General features: G+C 40.7%; 1 protein-coding gene across 6 annotated transcripts in view; it reads right to left on the bottom strand.

The window, feature by feature from the left end:
• Positions 1-20257, bottom strand: part of Fyb1 (FYN binding protein 1) — a 131014-nt gene that overhangs the window by 79324 nt on the left and 31433 nt on the right. The window contains exon 2 of one of the 6 annotated variants that reach the window (XM_028767675.1): positions 10341-10460. The exons of 4 other annotated variants lie outside the window; for them this stretch is intronic. In XM_028767675.1, the coding sequence (XP_028623508.1) occupies positions 10341-10355 (15 nt within the window). In that variant the 5' untranslated portion in view covers positions 10356-10460. Of the gene's footprint in view, positions 1-9308; positions 9417-10340; positions 10461-20257 lie in introns of those variants that run through there. One more of the 6 variants, XM_028767678.1, reaches the window with a different exon arrangement.

The raw sequence follows: 20257 nt of genomic DNA, 5'->3' as shown, positions 1-20257 counted from the left end.
ACACAAACACACACACAAACATACATACACACACACAAACACACACATACATACACACAAACACACACACACAAACACACACACACACAAACATACATACACACACACAAACACACACACATACATACACACAAACACACACACAAACACACAGACACAAACATATACACACATACACACAAACATACATACATACACACACAAACACACACACAAAGATACACACACACACACAAATACACACACACAAACATACATACACACACATACATACATACATACATACATACATACATACATACAAACACACACGCACACACACACACACCAAAGTTTTCTCTCTCTGGTTAGAAGGAAGTTTGTTTCTGAGAAAGAATTTTCAATTGTTCCTTCTGCATTGATATTCTTTATATTCTTTATGTCTAGCTCCTTTTAGGTTTACAAAACAAGGTGGAATAGCAGTGATTAAGAACATAGGCTTGGGAGTCAGGAGCAGGGGCTATTAATGAGTTATCTTATCTTCTCACTGCAAACAATGTCTAGGTGCCTCTCTTAGGCAGGCATTCATATAAAGCAGTAGAGGACTTTGGCACATCCCAGGGCTTCTTGTTTTTACATAAAGAAGAAACCTTAGTGGTTATCTGTTCTCCCTCTCCATTGCACTGCTGGGAAAAAGAGTCCTGCCCCACTGCAGTAGTTTCAAGGCTAGCACATCTCAGGGGAAAACCCTTGAAATGTCCCTGGCTGTGGTCAAACATTATGCCTAATTTTAGTTCCAAAAATATAGAAGTTGTGGAGGGTGAAAACTTTAATCTTGGCTGCTAATCCAGATCCAGGAGAGTCTGCAAGTGTCTGAGCTAAAGACACAGGCCTTGGAGTTATCGACTGAGGCTCAAGCCTTGATTTTGCCGTGTAGTATGGCATCTAGCAAGTTACTGATGCTTCCTTCATCTCTGAAATCAGAAATGAAATTCCATTTCTCACTGGATTATTTTGGTTTTGTTTTGATAAAGGTTAAATGGGTCAATACAAGTAGTTAGGTATTTAGCTAAATCACTTGCTTAGCAAGCACAAGGCCTTGGCTTTGGTCCTCTGTTTCAAACAAACAATATCAAACAAAAGGATCAAGAATGAAATGCCACACGTATGCAGTGGCTTTCTGCCATCATAGTTATTTCTAATTCATTCATAATATATCATTGTCTTTTCCAGACAGATCAAACATTGAAACTACATTAACGTCTCTGTGAACAAGCACACTTGCAAATTCCACATAGACAACAATGCTTGGGTCTGATTCACCCATACTCTTGAGAGTTTTCACTGGGAAGGAAGGAGCAACCCTTTCTTTTGTGAGGAACACACACACACACACATGCATACACAGAGACACATGCATACACACATGCATACACACATGTGTGCATATACACACATACACAAATACCTTGCACACAGATCTACCTTTCCACCTTCTGTTTTCACTTAAAAACTGAGACCACCTCCCCAAAAGTACAAAATCAAACAAAACCAAAACCCAAATAAACCAGAAGCCCATGCTTCTGAACTTTGCTTTCTTCCAGCAACCATATGGATTGCATGATTCCTGTAAAACTCAGGTCGTTAAATATTATCCATGCTAGCTCTGATTTTTCTCTTTGCCTAGAGAGATGTTTACTATTTTCAGGACCTTCCTCATCCCCCACTACCCCAAAATCTCAGGATATCTCCTTGACTGCCTGGAACTTGCAATGTATATCAGCCTGGCTTTGAACTCCCAGTGCTCATCCTACCCCTGCCGAGAGTTCTGGAATTACAAGACTGTACCACTTCTCTTGGCATTTAAACTTTTAGCCATGTGAAGGTTAGCAGAGCTCTGTCCTGTCCTGACAAGTGCTGGGGATCCAACCCAAAGCTTTGAGTCAAAGACTCTCCCACTGAGCTACGTTCCCAGATTATTCATTCTAAGAGGCATTTCACAGTCTGGAAGATCTCAGAGTCTTATGTTTTAGGTAAATCAACATTTCATACCAAGTTACCTGAATTTCTCTTTGTAAGTCACATGAAGAGATTTGTTTTGTTATTTTTAGTTGATACATGCTTTCATTTTACTGTGACCAAATACTTGACAAAGGTTGACTTGAAGGGGAAGAACTTGTTTAGGCTCATGATTTGAGGATACAGCTCTTTCTATAGTAGCGTATTGTACTTTTTAAAAAAAAATAAAACGTGTTCTCTAGCGTTTACATGTTGCTAGGTATGTATCCTCTGAGCTGAGTTCTTACCCTTTTCTGTATCCTATCATTGATAAATATTTGAACAGAGGGGAATAAAAGGCTATTTCCAGAGATGGATTTTGAAATTTCCTGTCTGTTTAAGTCATTGACTTCTTTTCAGGCTTAGATATTGAATCAGAGAAACTGAGAGGGTGAGTCAAGTGCTGTGCCACCACGTCACATTCTGAACGCTTGTCGATACTGTAAGGTACAAAAGCAATGGGAGATTCATGGACGATGGGTAGCTAATGAAAATCTAAAGTAACCCAGAAGCTCAGCTTTGACCTTGGTAAGGTGTGTCCGACATTCTTGCAATTAAAGCAAAGGGAGAATGAATCATTTCCGTGGGTGTTATTCTTTCCTGGGCAAAATGCACAAGAGAAAAGAAAATGTCTTCATGCAATGGTCTATAATGCACTCATTCCCCAGGGAATGTAGATCAATAGCAATCATTTATGCAACCTTCTAAGAAGTTTGTTGGTAAACTTTTAGCTTCTTGATGGGTCTTCATTTTATTGGTGTTCTGACTCTCTTGTTCTGGATCGCTGATCATTCTCCCTGAGCACCATTCATTTCTACTCCTGTCATGTTTGCCCATATTAGGACCACAGGTACGGTGACACAGAATATGATATCACAGGATACCATAAGGCTGCAAGCAGCTCATGCTTAACGAATAAACATTGTAGGAAGGCAGCCTCAGTCCTTTCCAAGGCTTAACTGATTACACATAAGAAGCAGGCAGTGGTGGGATTGAACAAGGAGAGGAGGCCCAGCTTCTCTGCTGTGATGAGATTATCATATGATCCACTCTGCCAAAGACTGGCCAAAAGACATGGCAGAGCACAGAGGAAACAGAAAGCCTTATTCAACCTGGGAGAGCCTTCCGTCTTGAAGTAGACAGCAACTCAGTGAAAATGTAATGGGTTCAAGATCAAACTAACACAGAGGAATAGCTTTCAGCCATAGTGGTTTGCTTCATAGAAGACAGACAATGACAGATACACTTTGCACAACCAAGCCCTTCTTTCTTCTCAACATGTGTGCACAGGCACCCCATACCCAACGTGTGCATACATATATGCACACAAGTGCATTCACGCTCACACATGTATGCTCACACACATGCACGAAGTGGAAGGCCATCTCTTCTTGTAGGTATTTCATCTGTTTTACCTGATATGCTTGAAAGAAGGAGTTTATCTGAGAATAAATATTCTCAAATCTTATTATTAGAAATTACATAATAAAGTTATAAAGTTAGGGTGAATAGAAGATTAAAATGTAATACTTGCGACAAAATCCTAATCAAATAGAAAGACCGCAAATCTAAGTAAAGAACAAAAGACTTGCAGTGAGCTTTATTTTCCTTACAAAGGCACTGCACAAACATTTAACTCATTATAATTTGCATATTTAGTGTGTACACTGTCTACTTAGTGAGATGTATTTTCCTTTCCCTCTTTAGGAACATGCCTCCGCCTGCAAACATTCCAACATCAGGCCTGCAACTTTCTCCCACAATATATATTAAACACACCAGCGGATGGAATGAATTTACTTGAATTTTTCTGCGACTGATCACAGAGTAGTTGGGAAATGATTTCTTCATCACTTTGGTTGACCTCAGCCATGAATCCACTCTGAGATCTCTATTCCATTGCAAAAGGACTGTGGTGGGTTCCAATCAGCTGAGCCTCTAAGACTGGAGTGACTTCTGAGTCCCTTATGGGGCCCCTTCTCAACAGGATGTGGGAACTTGTCTCTCACCACAAACTTAAGTTCTTGAGGAAGGGCAGGAGCCTACTGCCTCAGAGGGCAGGGGTGTAGGCGGGAGGATCTTTTGGCAGACGCCTCAGCCTAATAATGACAACAATTTTGACATATGCAGGTGGAGATGCTTTTGTGATATCCCACCAGGCAGCAATGCCCTAATCCCCTATGGCTTACACCCTGAGGTTAAAATGACCCCTGAATAATACACCTGGTAGCTGTGCGCTCTCCCAAGGTTGTGTGTGCTTGCCTACTTTCCTGTGCCAGGTTAGCTTGCATACATAGACAGGGAATTCCTGTGGGTATTACATCATAGCATTGGATCTAATGCTCTTTGATGCATTCTGTTACCCAGAACCCTTTCCTTGTGTGTTCCATGTAAATGGAGGGAGAGGAAGCAAGAGCGTTTAGTAACCCATAAACGTTCAGATGCTGACCACACAGCTCCAGAATGCCTTGCATTCTCATGGCGTATCCATCAGTAGGAGTTTTTTGTGCCCTTCCTCAAAGTTTAGGAGCTTGGAAATCTCTACAACTTTCCAAATTAGAACTGGTGGACCACGAATATCGCTACTCTATCAAATACTTCTGCACACTGTCTTTAGTTTGTCATGACTCCCAAAGGCTTGTGAATAAAAAAAAAAGTGAAGGAATTAAACCCAACTTTCTATGTGCTTCTGACATCTTTCATATGATGAGTCTTGACATCTTGGTGTGAATAGAGATGAGATGCGGCGCACACAGGAGGTGATGGTACATATTCTGTAGACTCTATAGAACAATGAACAATCTTAAAATTGCTTCACTTGCTTTTCTAATTGTGTGTGTGTGTGTGTGTGTGTGTAAACCAAAGGATGATATATATTACAGTAAATTTAGGCTACATTTGCTTAGGGTCCTTTTTTTTTTAGATTTATTTATTTTATGTATGTGAGTAGATGGTCACTGCTTTCACACCAGAAGAGGGCGTTGGATCCCATTACAGATGGTTGTGAGCCACCGTGTGGTTGCTGGGAATTGAAGTCAGGACCTTTGGAAGGCCCGTCAGTGTTCTCTTAACTTTTGAGCCATGTCTCCCCCCCCCCCCCCCCCAGGTGAACTGCTTGGGATCTTTAAAGCTCTTTAGCTTACATTATTAAAGTGTATGAAATGAAAGATTATCTTTGAAGAATTTACCCTTCCAACTTTTTAGCTTATAGATAACTGTAGAGTTTTCACATTTGCATTGTTTGTTGTTGACTTGACTCTTGGGAGATTATTGTTTGTTGTATAATGCAGGACAAGTTCTTTCTTTCTTTTTCTTTCTTTCTTTTTTTTTTTGTCCCTTCAATTGTCTCAGCTTTCAGTTGCTCTCTCTTGTGGTTGTTCTTTCAAAACAATAGGAGAAAATTCATTGTGCTAAATACATATACAAATCCTGTTAACTGTGAAACTCCTTGATATGGAGAAAAGATGCTTTGCCCCTCCCACCTTCTCAGCCTCTGCATTACTCCCAACACCCATGGAACACTGACACATGTTCCCAGGCACAGAGTCCTTTTAGCACCTGAAAAAAAAAACTCTAAAAATTCAAAGAATATGGTGACCAAAGGGGTGGAGGCATCTGTGGGGGTTTTCTAGAGGCTTTCTTCCCAGTGTGTGAAAAGATCTGAGACAAGAGATCTGGCCAGATGGTGACAAACTGAGACCGGTGTCAGCTGCTACTCAACGAGGGGTTCAGAGTTCTAAGAAAAGTAAAAAACAGATATTAAATGAAGGGCATGGAAGGTTCCAGAACAGAAGCAGATAGTCTTTTGAACTATTACTCTCCAGAGTGTGACCTCTGATTCATCTCCTACCTTCCTTCCAGCCTCCACCTCATCCCTTCCTTTCCCTTCCCTTCCCCCTCTAAACCTTGAAGGACGCACATGCAGTATTTAGTGTCAGCTTTCAATGACTCAATCACTTGACATATCCGTGCGCTGACTGCTCTTCCAGAGGTCCCGAGTTCAATTCCCAGTAACTACATGGTGACTCACGACCATCTGTAATGAGATCTGATGCCCTCTTCTGGTATGTCTGAAGACAGCTATGGTGTACTCACATACATAAAATAAGTAAATAATTCTTTAACAAAATAGGGGCTGTATAAACCAACTGCTTTTAGAAGGCACTTGAGCAAGAGGACCTCAATGGTCTGGTGGGATAAAGTGAGAAAGAACACTCTCTTTCAAGAATGTTTCTTGAGAGAGGGAGCCATTAGAGATAGGGTAGATCCCAAGTCCTGATTTAAGACTTCCTCCTGTTGTTACAAGCCACAGTTTGTGGTACTTTGTAACAGAAATCACTAGAAGCTGAAACATGTACCCTCATCTGAAACGCCTTGTGCTGGATTTAGGGTCTGAGTACTTACATGGAAGAGGTTTAATGAGAAACAGGGAAAGAGTTCTTCATATGATTAGATCACAGAGTAACCATTTGTAGCTCTTCCTAACCCCAGCCCCCGGGTAGCCTCCAACTGCATTGGGTGAATAGAACGGAAAAGCCTTGGTGTTATTTACTCTGCCCAAGCAAGGTCATATGTTTTTCTGACCTGCTCCCAGGATGCATGGCCCAGCAGGTGATTATCTGAGTGAGTCAGCTAACTGTATTGTTGCTGCAACAAAATTCCCAAAGAAAAAAAAGCAGCTTATTGGAAGAAGGAATGTTTTATCTTGGCTTACAGTTGTTGAAAATATGGTCCATTTGGTCATATTGCATCTACAGTCAGGAAGTAAGGAATGATGAATGCTGTGCTTAGCTCAGCCCCCTCCCCCTCATCCTTTTTAGTGATCTGAGAACCTGGCCCATAGAATGGTCCCATTTGAATTTAGGTTAATTGACCTAATCAGACAGCCTCTCATAGACATATTTCCATGGTGATTCTGAATTCCATCAAATTGACAGTTAAAACAAACCATCACACACAGTATCATATGCTGAGGTGATATATAGCCTCGTAACTTTCCTGAGTTTCTGTTTGTGGACCTAGGGTGGTTAGCAGGGCTACACAAACAAGGAGAGTCTGGGGTTTTCCACATAACCAGAGAATCCCCAGACTACCTTCTAACGGGAAAATATCTTTTGACTTCTGCAACTTCCTGTTGCCTTCTCACCTCTATCTGGACGCATACTTGATTTGTTCTAGTGGTTAATGCAGGGGCGATTCCAACTCCTCCTTTCACACCCAGCAGCTGTACAGTAGTTGAAAATAGGCTCAGCCCTCAGCTTTAGTAACAGGAAAATATGTCAAACTGGGTCTTATGGGTAAATTAGTTTAGTTGGTGACCCTAGCATAGAGTCATAGTGTCTGAGAAAGAGACAGAGCTTTAAACATTGGGCAGTTCAATGCCCCACATTTTTACAAGAAAGTAACAGAGTAAGGGGTCTGTCCAGATAACTCATTGGACCCCACTCTGGGTCTTTATCTTGCACTCCTTACTGTGATATTGGTAGCTGTATTGACATCAGCTGTTGGATAACAGATAACCTATGCTGGCCCAGGAAATTATGGGGTGTCACTTAATAAATGCTTAGCTCAATGCCCATTTTACAGATAAAGAAACCAAAGCACAGACATTTCACTCATTTACTCACTACTCACATAGGGTGCATGGTTGAATATAAACCAAACTTCCGTCTTCATGTTGAAGCTACAATCCTCCCCCAAACCTTAGGAGCTCAGAGAGCCCAAACCTTCTAATAAAACACAGTTTACCTATGTCCTTGTTCTTAGTAACAGTTCCTCAATGGCAGCCCCCAGAATGACCTCAGAAAAATTCATAGCTCTGGCACATTCTAGAACTCCCCTGCAATGATGCTGCAAACTGCATCCAAGCTGCTGAGAACTTCCCAGCCACCATGTGAACTTAGTCTCTGAGCCACTAGATGTCAGTATAACCACTCTGTGAGGGAGTGCTTACTTTTCCCCAGATATTACTCTGAAGGGAAGAAAGGGGGAGGGAATAAGACCTCAATGAAAGTTATAGATATGTAAATGACAGGAAAGCAGAATTGAATCTGTAGAAATGAAGTCTTTCCAAACATTTTTTCCTTTTGAAAAAAGGAAATATGAGACCAGCTCTTCTCACAGTGTTCCTGGAACTTGCTACAAATTCTTGCTATTAGATTGCCTTGAGTAGAAAGTTTTAACAATGGGATTGTGTTGGAAAGAACAACTACATCCGTCTCCTCTTCGCTCTTGTTATTTATTGCTAGTTTCTTGGGGCATTGGACTCACTGAAGTCTCTGTCTGATCTTACATATGTATGTGTTGGTCTATGTGTATATGCTCAGTAAGTTCCCCTCCTAGCAGGAAGAGAAAGGCTATATCTAGTTATGACTTTGCTTATGGGACTGCACACTCTTTTGTTTCTCTATGTGAATTAGTCTGTACCTGGTGCCAACGTACTTCATATAGCAAGTACGAATAATTTAGTGTTATGCATTAGTACTTAATATACAACTTTATCCCCACAATGAATGTTTGAGGCCATTCATAAAGAAGGAAGCTTAGAGACATTACATGGCTCTTTCAGAGTTACACAGTAGATAGGAGGTAGAGTTCAAGGTCCATTCTCATTTAATGACTTCAGTATAGATATAGTAAAAGAAAGAGGAAAAAAAAAACCAGTCTTACACTCTTCAAAAGCAGCCCACAGCAGTGCATACAAGAGGACCAAAGCTTGCAACTCAAATCTGTAGTTACTGATCACTCTCAAAAGTCTTCCTTGGTTGACTTGTCATCATCTATCCAGTTTGCCAGGGCCTCCTTGAAGCATGAGGGCCATTGGGTGTGGCCTCTTCCCTTTGCCATTGTGGGAATCTCACAGAAACCCTACACCCTGCCTTATCTTAAAGTCTGAGGGAAACTAAATGTAGCTTCCCCCAACCCCCATCATCAGGGCAAATCCACATTTGTTAAGAGCCAGAATGAAGCAAGTCATTGGTGCCTACCTCTGCAGGCAGTGAGGTTGTTCCTCTGGACCAGAGTCACGCGCAAGACCAGAGAGAGGCCTGCAAACGCAAGTGATAGACATGTTCCTGGCTGCATTGACTAAGATGAGACTGAGATTTAGTATCTGATATCTATCTTCTCTGCTGCTTTCCAACAGAGCGTGTGCCTTTTGTTCACTTACTCAGCAGCAGAGTCTGTCCTGCCAGGATTTGGAGGTAGCATTATTCCCGGCTATCAAAATCTGTACATGGATGTGAAAGAAGAGACCTGGGCATAGTTGTTACCTGGTTGCTGCAGAAGAAGGTAGAAAGATGGAGAGTCTCATTTAGTGTGTCTTCCTGGGGCCCATGCCTTAGATCCCCTTAGTTTAGCTGCTGTATCTGTCCTGCACGAAAACTCCAAGAATAGTGGTGTACTCCGATTCCTGTCTTGGCTATGTGTAGGGGAATGGTTGAATGAGCTACCCCTTTCTCCCTGTGCCAGGCTGACATACACAAAAACAGTTCAATTACAGCCTCAGGATATTGAGCAAGAAGGGGGAAAAGACAGGAACTAAAATGTGCCTATTCAGCCCATATACTTCTGCTCTCATTCCCACCAAGCATGTGATATGCAAAAGAGAAAAGCCAGAATTCTACCAGCCACCATTACATATGACGGAACTACGTTATGAGGACTTTGGTTCCAAGATCTGTCTGTATACATGGAGTTGTCACCTTGCACTGGAGGCCAAGTTTCTTTGCTCTTGATTGGGAAAGTCCCCTCACCCGGTGTGTGCAATACTTGGGGGCCTATGTCTGCTTGTGGTCTAGAGATGAAGTGAGGTGCATGTGGGTGGTATATGTGCTGGAGAGCCCCATGGACTCACTTCTAATGTTCTCGTGAGACTCTTCTTCAAACTCTGGGGGAAACCAGGTACTAGGTGATAATTCATGTTAAGAAACTGCAACTGGGATTTTTAACGAACTTTACTTAATTTCTTCCTTCCTTCATGACATTAAAGGCCACCTTTGTAAGTCAAGTACTATCCTGAGCCCAGCAAAGTGAACAAGGCAAGTTGACCTTGGAGGAGTCATACTAGAGATGCCCACTGTCCTCCCAGGAAGATCTGCCCTTCTTAGATGAACTCCAGCCCACTTGCCCTCTCTTGCCAGGGACCTATATCAGACAGCTCTCAAAACAAGAAATTCTTATATAAGGGCTGTAAGATGGACAAACAAAAGAAGTTAGTGTGAACTTTAGCTCCTCCCTCTGTGTTCCCCACCAGCTGTCAAACAGGATCCCTCTTTTTCTAAGGAAACTGAAAGTACACTCACCGGACTGAAGTTCATCTTTCCACAGGGTTCCTTTGAGGATCTTTACCCTCGGAACAGATCCCTTCGGTGTGGTGTTTTGACATCTTCTCGTATGTAGCAGTCTGAGAATATTTTTTGTTTCTGTAGTAGATATGGCAAGGGGAGAATGTCTTTCCTGTAAGTCTTTCAGGATAACATGTTGCTCTAACATTTTCTTCTCCATCTGGAGCAGTGGTTTTTCAGCTTTCCTAATACTGAAACCCCTTAGTACAGGCTCTCATACTACAGTGACTTGGGATCATAAAATTATTTTCATTGCAATTTCATAGCTGTAATTTTGTTACTGTTATGAATCATCTGATATTCAGGATATCTGATGTGTGGGGTTGCAACTCACAGGATGAAAACCACTGATCTGTAGGCAAGAAGACACACTGTAAAGAATGTATTCTTTGTTACTTAGAATGCTTCCTGAGATAGTGTTAACTGAAGAGTCGGAAAGAATTGCTTGCATTATGTCTCAAAAGAAACTGATAGGTTGGGGAAAGGCCTCAGTGGGGAAAGCGCTTGTCATGCAAGCAGGAGGAGTTAACTTTGAATCCTGGGAACTCAGATAAAACCCTGTAGCAACACTTATCTGTAACCATGTTGCAAAATAGGAAGCTTGTAGTCCTGCTGTATAGTGGAGTATACAATGCAGAACACGGAAGAGACCATGTTGCAAACAAGGTGCCAATGAATGTGTTCACGTGTGCTCTCTCTCATACATCACACATGTACTTCCTCTCTCTCTCTCTCTCTCTCTCTCTCTCACACACACACACACACACACACACAGCACACAAAATAATTTTAAGAAGAAACTGATATATAATGTTTTCACTATTCCTGGGCTTCTCAGTAAAAGCTTTGGTAAATCACAGAAAACCTGAACAGTTAAATAGAAGTAAAATCACTCAAAGTTTCTTTTTTTCAAGTCAAATGTTAGATCTTCCAGCTGCTACACAATTAGAGGTAAAACCTCAGGACTTCTTGGGATCTTATTAAATGCCCAGGGCTCCCACTCCCTCTGGAGTGATTTTAAGAAAACTATGATTGTCTCTATCTTTGCAGGTCTGGAACATCAAGCCTAGTCTGTTATTCCCCCATCCTATGTTGCCCTGGAGTATAACACAAGGAAAGACAAGTCTGTGTAGAAGGGGCAGTGAACTGGGAGGATCAAATGCATGTGCGGAATATCAGAATCCCTTCATTATGACTTAGGTAAATTCCTCTACCTCTAACTCAGCTCACCCTCACTCAGGTTGACAAGTCAGACCCCATTCCATTGAACCAGGAAAACAACTGCTCACATCCGTTGTTGTCAACATGCTTGCTTCTCTGTTTCCACATTAGATGGAGGGCTTACTATTGTCATTTTATTTTAGCAATGATAACGCTTCCACTCAATTAAAAAGCAATAGTTAATATTCTGGGTCTTTAAAATATAGTAAGCAACCTGAAACCAACATCCAAGGCAATCCTGTTTCAAGTGCTGTTTCTGGTGCTGGTGGCTGCATTAGTTCTGCTGGCATTTAAAGCCCAAACATATGTTTGGGAATGAAAATCATTTGGCCAAGAGTCTGTCTTCAACACAGTCTCAATGGCTTCCTTCATGCCATGGATCTCAGTGCACTTTGATAGCACTGGGCTCCTTTCTACTTGCTCAGCAAAGAAGTGAATCTGGCAGCAAGGCCATATCCTTCCACCACCAAAACTGACATGGAGCAGATGAAGTTCAAATGAATGGAGGTCTCAGTGAAAGCTTGTGATGCCTGCACGGTGGTCAACAGCTTTGTGAACCAAGTGTGTCCAGATCACAGTCTGTCAAAGGAAGGCATCCCTCCACTGAGCTTACTGTCTGTGGTGTTAGGCTGCATGGTGCCCAGACCCACTGGTGATGGAGATGGGGGTGGGTTATGTAGGAGTGGAGAGCAGATATGGAGACTGCTGGTTTTCTTTGGCTTACATGGCCACTTCCTCTTCCTTACCTCAAGACTTCTGCACAGAGAGAAACATCACAAGACACACCATGCAGGATTGGCTTCTATGTAATGTGTGAAAAAAAAAAAAAACAACCAAAAAACCAAAAAGAAAAAAAGCCAGTGGCTTTTCTCTGCTGTATTTTGTCCTTTCTTTAAACCTCAACATTATTCTTCTCATTTCTTTTTCTTTTTTAACTCTCTGGCCGGCTTAGAGTTTCTTCCTTCGAGCTTCTAAAGATCCTAGAAATACATTTACGTTGGAGAATAAGACTTAAAAACCTACAGGGCTAGAGGAAGAGAGGGTGCTCAGTGCTTAAGGACACTGGTTGTTTTTCCTGAGGACCTGGGTTTAGTTCTCCTCAGCCCCCATACAGTGGTTCACAATCTGCTGTACCTCCAATTGCCATGGATTTTGATGCCCTCTTCTGTTCTCCATGGGTACTGCACACAGTTGAAGTACATATATATTCAAATATTAAGAACAACAACAAAATCAACATGGACAAAGAAAAGCTCATGAGGTCTCAACCCTACATTAAAACATAAAGGCAACTAAGGAATGCTGAATTCAGGAGAAATACTCTTTCCCAGAGAAAAGCGCACAGATTGGTTAGGCAATAACAAATGGCAGCCCAGAAGAATATACATATAACTAACATTATACAGATAGAACAGGCTATACTTATGAATTTAGAAATATATCTAAGTAGCAACAGCGAAAAAAAAAGAGGCTATGAATTTGAACAAGAATGGGAGGCGGATACATGGAAGGATTTGGTATCTAATTATGATTCCCCCATAAGAACTGTTTAGCTTGTTTTATCTAGACATTTTCTTTTCACAAAAGCACAGAAGTTTATGACTACAGTATTTGATAGAAAATATAAAGAAAATAAGAAAGATTAAATATTTAAAATAAAAGATTGGAGAACTGTCACAGTTTCTTGATTCTTGATGAATGTCTTGGATCTACATATATATATATTTAAAGTGGGGAAGGGAGATCCTCGAGGTCAGTTGAGGACACAGGGATGACTTTCAACAAAAACACAATGCTCCCACCCCTTCCTTCTGACTCCACCCTTTTGATTTGCATAGCAAGTTCCCTAACCAGCTGGAGTGCATGGAGAGCCCTGTCTGATTTGCACCCCTACCCTCCACTGCTCAGGAGAGGCCCTGTCTACTTTGCACCTTATCCTCCACATTACTCACAGTGCTTCTTGTCAGTCTCTTGTTCTCTACGGGTCCTCATGTTCCCTGTACCTGGCTGAGACTCTTAGTCCTGCTTTTCTGATCCAGTGAACACATACAGGTAAATGTCCACCTGGGTATCCAGCCAGACAGTCACCACTCACATGAGACACGTAAGATAGACTTGAGTTGGCGGTCTGCTTTAGACTCCTTTTTCTGACTCACATTCTTACCTCCTGTCAGCCTGTCCCTACCTCTCAGCCTTCCCAAGCTTCTTACAGTACTGTTCTTCATCAAATAGGACTTTTTTCTTAATAGGCCCGTCATCATAATTTTCGTGTGATAAACGAATCACATTTGCTTAAAGCAGTTCATTGGCTTTCTAACCCTTAGGATAAAAATAATCTTTTTTTTTTTTTAAGTTTCTTGAGTTCTGGGTATTGAACCTATGGCCTTACTCATTCTAGGTAAGTACTATAATATTTCATATTCTAAGCCCTCAAAGGCAAGTGACACTTTCTTTTATTAATTTGGAAGACATCTATAGTCATACATGGCATCCGCTTCCCTCACACCTATGCCTGCCTCCCCGTGTTTTCACCTGGACTCCTGCACATGTGTATTTAAGCTCAGGTCACATTTACCCTCACACTTGAGCCTTGTCTTTGCCCTTTAGAGTACTTGCAGCATCACGTGGTAATATCGTCATGTCCGGGATTCATTAAATATTGCCGTGTCTCAGTTGACAATCTGCTGAGAGAGGGAGAATCCTCTTTCTTGAGGAGTGTGGCCACTGGCAGGTTCCTCATGCTCCAGTGGGTGACCCAACAGTCATGTGCATACTGGCAGTACTAATTGTACTCTGTGGGCTTAATTAACTAATTAATAATTATAAAAGGAGCACATGGAATTGAGAAGGAGATGTGCTGGAGGGTCCTGGGAAAACTGAGGGTGCTCTGAGGGATGGATATGATCAGGATACATTGTATATATGTATAAGAATTTCAAACATGCATTTAAAGCGTTAGGGGACATTTGTGCTAATGACACATAATCAAAGCAAAGTTTTAATCCTTATTAGATCTTGATTTGGAGAAATTACAAGGATTACAAAATAATTTGGACTCAGATGAAGAAATTTCATCATCAATTGAAATTACATCAATAATGTAAAGCCGTTATGTTTTATAGGTTTGATAATCATTTTGTAAGGGATGTATACTGAAAAAAATAAGAACTAGTTATTCCATTTTACAGAGTTTATACACTCAAGTGGTTTAGGAAGTAATTAATGTAAGCACATATGATGTGTCAAAATGTTAAAATCTGAATGAGTTTAAATGATGAGAATGAGGGATTTCAAGTATTATTGTTTAAGCTTTTCTGAGGATTTGAATGAAAAAAATGAAACAGAACAACAAAAATAAAAAGGGAAATGTAGACTAGGGTGTTTTCATATTCAGACAGATGTCTGGCTGTCTGTGAGAGTCGAAACCCATAGTGGTCTAGAGAGCTGGTATGGGTTGCTATACTTGGTCCTGTAATTAAAATCACCTGCCTGACCTCAGCTGGCATTCACTTTGCAATTCATGATGTGATGAACCTTCAAAATTCTCCTCCTGGCTCATTCTTCATGGCATTGTTTCTGTTGAAGTCTATAGACTGACCTGAATTATGACCTTGAGAAGTCCACAAGGGAACCAGAAAACAGAGTTTGCAGGAGCTGTAAGATCACACACATGTAAATGGATCTCCCCCAAGTTAGTGGCCAGATGAAGAAGAGAAGCATCAAAGGAGGACTTTTTCCTGGAGAAATAACATCCCCATCTCCTAGGACTTGGCTTCTGGACATACCATCATGATGAGCAAGACAGATTTTTGTAGGTAAATTAGTGAGCTCAGAGGAACCCCAGGAAAGTCACGATAGTCTGTGGCAAGTAATGGCAGCAAATAGGCCCCAGGAAGAATGATGAGTGAATTGTGACTTTCTTTAAGTGCATATTCTTTTATATTAGAAAGACCAAGGGGTAATTGAGATGGCTGAGTGGTTAAGAGCTCTTGCTGTTCTTCCAGAGAGCCTAGGATCAATTTCCAGCACCCACATGGTGGCTCACAATTCTCTGTAACTTGAGTTCCAGGGGTCCTCCACAAACAATATATGCCCATGGTGCATGGGCGTACATGCAGATAAAATATCCACATATTAAATAAATAAATGAATAACTAAGAAAATGTGACAAATCCTCACCAATACTTGATAACGTACAGTTGTTGCTACAAATTATGGTTTACTTATTTTCAAAATGTCTCAAACAGATCAAAAAACCAGACATTGTTTCATCTTCTCATGGAACAAAGATTTCCATGTAGCCAGCTGGAGACAGTCCCTCTTGTAGCAATGCTGTATTATTCCCGACTCCCTTCCCCCACCCCCAGAATTGAAGGAAGAGGAAACAGGACTTCAAAGCTGAGGTTCTCCTGAATACAAAAAACCCCACATATTTTAATTTTAAATCACCAGACTCAGGTGTTTTGGATATGATATTTCTCCCTTAGTTCCCAGCAGCAGCGAAAAGAGATAAGCAAATAAAACACAGGACAACAGAAACATAAGTCACCTTTCTCCCTGTAAGATACAATTTATCTCTCCCTTTTATTTTGGAAGGTAAGAAAACAAAATTGCTCTCACTTTCAATCTTCTTACTTTGTGGGACCTAATAACATTTAAATTCCCCAGTTTAGTATCACAATTGATGGTTCCTCTGTACATTTAGCATAAGGTAGCTTTCTCTAGAAATGCACCAAAGCAAAATAATCTATAAAGTTTTGGTTACCATGGTAACAAATAGTACCACGTTACATTGTAAGTCTTATTTGGTGGTAGACACAAAGCCTGGAGTTCTCTGAAGAATCTAAGGACTCAAGATTCTAGAATAGTAGACTGTTTTAGTATTGCTAAGGTCAGATTTGAAAAGCAGAAAGACTATATGGCTAGACAGGACAGGACTGAAGGCACAACATTTCTTGGGTAGAACAAAGGCAGACAAACGGCCACCTGTCATGATGCTAAGCCCAGTTTGACAAGTGCATACAATATGAAAAAACTTGAGGAGAAATTACCCATTGTCTATATCCAAAGGAAAGGAGAACAGAAATCAATAACTCTTCTGGGTGATACCTCAGTTTACAGAGAATCTAAGTAGAATTAATGAGGGTTAATTATCTCTCAAAACCTTTTTAAGACAATTTTTTTTGTGCATATGCAAGAGTACATTCCTATATAGTAGGTCACACACATGCTATAATGTAAGTGTGGGGGTCAGAATATTAGAACATTAGAAGAAACATGCAATATATTACTCACAACATATGCACCAGGACATATTGTTTTATATGTCAAAGAGGAATTTCGGAGGAAATGATTCCAGTTCAAGGTTATTTGGGAAGAAAACAAATTCATAGTGTGATGTCTACTACAGCACAAGATATTTTAAGTCTCGAGGAAGCAGAGTGGTCAGGAAAAATCATTACAAGATGGCAGAGCCTGAAATCCTACTTGAAAGATGAGTAGTGTTTGGTGGGATGGGAGAAAGTGAGAATAAGGAAGTGTCCAGAGACTAAATATTTTCAAAATCCTTCTGTGCCATGAGGTAAACAGATACAGGGAGTATTCTTCTTTTCACAGAGGTCTGGGGAACTGAAACAGAGAAGTCTAAATTCCCATGGAGTCATCTCATCTCAGCTGCTCCTTCTTCAGTTGGGGTTTGGTCACTAGACCACTGTGACATTAGCCTGTGTGTGATAAGGTTGGGTCACTGAAATGGCAGAGTTTGACAGTGGTGTTGGAATGTGGGCAGTGATGGCAAACCTGCCTCAGACAGGAGAGAACCTAGAGAGATGCAGAAGAAGGCTATCTTTTTCATGTGTATGGCTTTGTGTTCTTGAGAAAAGGATTAATATAGAACAAAGAACAACAGCGAACTCTCCCTCCCTCTCCCACTCTCTGTATAGGTAAGGGTTACTGGAAGAAGGAGGCAGAATAATGTCTGTTTAAAAGAATGTCTGTGTACATGCATGGACCTTCCAATCTCTTTCGTAGTCTTCCTTAATCAAGATGAACACCGCAGTGGCTAAAGCTGTAACACAATGGGTGGATTTCTTCATTGGCACAGACAAGTCCTACTGTTCCACCCCTAGACCTCAAAAATGAACAAACAAACAAACTAAAGACAAAACCATTTGCTTTGCTATATTTAAAACATTGGTTTGATGTAAGTTTTACTGGTAACATTAACCCCCAAATATAAGTCATGTGAAAGTTAAAAAAAAAACAATAGGAATGTGAGAGAGAGCTGATTCAGAGTACCAGAAGACCACTCATGATTCTAGTAATAACCTATAAATATGTGTATATATACATATATGTATACATGATAAAATGATATTCATGTGTTTTTACTATAGCCTCAGCCCAGGCTGCCAATAATCCCAGCCATCTTCTCAAATTAAAATTAATTCCTCATTTAAAACTGTTGTGAACACAGGATCCTTGAGTAACTATTCTGCGAAACAAAACAGTTTGTATGCAACTGGAAAGAGCTAGCAAATATTTGAGGAAATGAGTGGTTTGGTTTATGGGGGGATGAAAGTAAGTCTTAGTTGTAGCCATCAAAAAAAGCTGTAAGTGATTAGTTGATTAGATATAAAAACATGGGAACATCTCCAACAGCGCTTGACCTTCTGAGAAACAGCTCCCTCTGCTTCGTCCCTTCTTCAGTTAAGTGTTGTCTAGGATGCTGCTTACCTTATGTTTGCACATTCCGTATTCTACAGCCTTGATTGTAAGCTCTTAGGTCTCACTGGATACTTAAAACTTCCTGGAGGACCCTGAAGAACTTCTAACAATACGGTAATCACTTAGAACATTTCTATTTTTTATTAATCCATTTAAAATAATAAATAATTAAATAGTAGTAAGACTATCTCTTTTATGAAAACAATATTTCCCCAATATACGCTCTATTAGTAGGCACAGCTTTGTCGTATGGTTTTGCAAGTGTCTTTAATGTCTGCTATGACAGAAAACAGCTGCGTCCTCGTATTTGTTCAGCATTTAATCTGTTGTGACACTGTTTTGGATGATATATTTGAAGACACGGACTCACACAGATATGCTGTTGGAAAGTAGAAGGATATCGTATTTGCTTTTTTAGATGGTTCTATTGTCTCTGGAAAATCCCACAGCACATTCGCAAGAATGAGAATCCAGAAGATGAGTGACCCCCTTTGCATTATTACATAAGCATTCTGCACCTCATGGATTGCTGGAGAGGGAGTGGGCAATTTCCAATAGTCTTGGAACTTTGCTTGGAGCTGTGACGCTCTGGCCCTTCTCTAGTTGATGTGAATCCATAGCTTTCCAGGATGCATGAGGTTTCCTGCTCCCTGTGGTTGATCTTCATATCTTATTTTTAGGCTTATTTCCAGGTCTGTGAACAGCATCTAGCCTTTGCTTCCAAACTTACTATGCTTCATGCCAATGCCATGACAACTACTGTGATCTTGTGTGGAGCCACAAGGAGTCTGAGAAAAAGTCACTCCTCACACTCACTTTGTTTCCTAGGTGTATATATTTCTTTATTAAAATATTGTCAATGAACTAGTATGACGGTTCAGAGGATAAAGGCACTGGGTGCTGGTCTTGGTGCCCTGAGATTCATCTCATGACCTACAAAGTAGAGAGAACCAACTCCTACAGGCTCTCTGGCCTCTACACGTGAGCCATGACACTTGCACATACACCCAAAACGAACAAGCAAATAAATGCAGGTTTTAAAAGTTCAAGTATAAATTAGAATAGCATTAATATTTAAAAGACCTAACTTCTGTCAAGGAGACACATTCATAAATCATAGTTGATTAATATATGTAAATAGCTATTTATCAATTGTTTCCATTCAAGTCCTGTCCTCCTGGGTCACTGGACTTAAAGTCTGACTCTAACAGTATTGTGAAGATGGACTCACAATTCTTTTTAAACTTTGGTTTTATCGTGTGTACACGTGGTGTATGTGCATCAGCATGTGTCCAGGAATGCTAATGTCCATGGAAGACAAAAGCTTTAGATCTTCTGAAGCTGAAGGTATAGGCAGGTGTGAGCTGCAGAGTAATGAGACTGAACCCAGCTCCTCTGCAAGAGCAGTATGTGCTCTTAACCACTGAGCCATCCATCCCTCTAGACTCTACAGTTCTTGATATCCCGAAAAGCGATTATAAAATTGCACACTTGATAAATATAAACTCAATATTCAATTTGAACTCCTTGTAAGAAAAAGGACTCATGTGACTCAGAGGGTGATAAATTTCTTATTCATCTTATTAACTGTTCAAGGTGAGATGGTGCCTTTAAATAGGGAAATGCAGCGAAACCCCCAAGGAACCACGTTTCTCCTTTGTAGTCGGTGTAGAATTCTAATCGTTTTCTTGAGAAATGAACAAAGATGACATTTTTCCTCCTTTGGGCCTAAACAGGGGTCAGCACACATTTCAAAAATAAATTCTTCTTAGCTGATTTGATGCAGCTGTCATCCACAGCTGTGCAAGCAGGGGCAGAGCAGAGTCAACAGTTTGTCGCAGATTTACATTTAACGTTTGGCAGAATTCATGAAATGTAGATGCCTTGTTTCAGGATCGTTTGCTTTTCTTTCTGCTCCTTTCATGATG

The sequence above is a fragment of the Grammomys surdaster genome, unplaced genomic scaffold (assembly GCF_004785775.1).
Source record: "Grammomys surdaster isolate TR1022 unplaced genomic scaffold, NIH_TR_1.0 174, whole genome shotgun sequence".
In the NCBI taxonomy this organism is placed as follows: domain Eukaryota; kingdom Metazoa; phylum Chordata; class Mammalia; order Rodentia; family Muridae; genus Grammomys; species Grammomys surdaster.
This window is presented reverse-complemented; position numbering and strand designations above follow the sequence as displayed.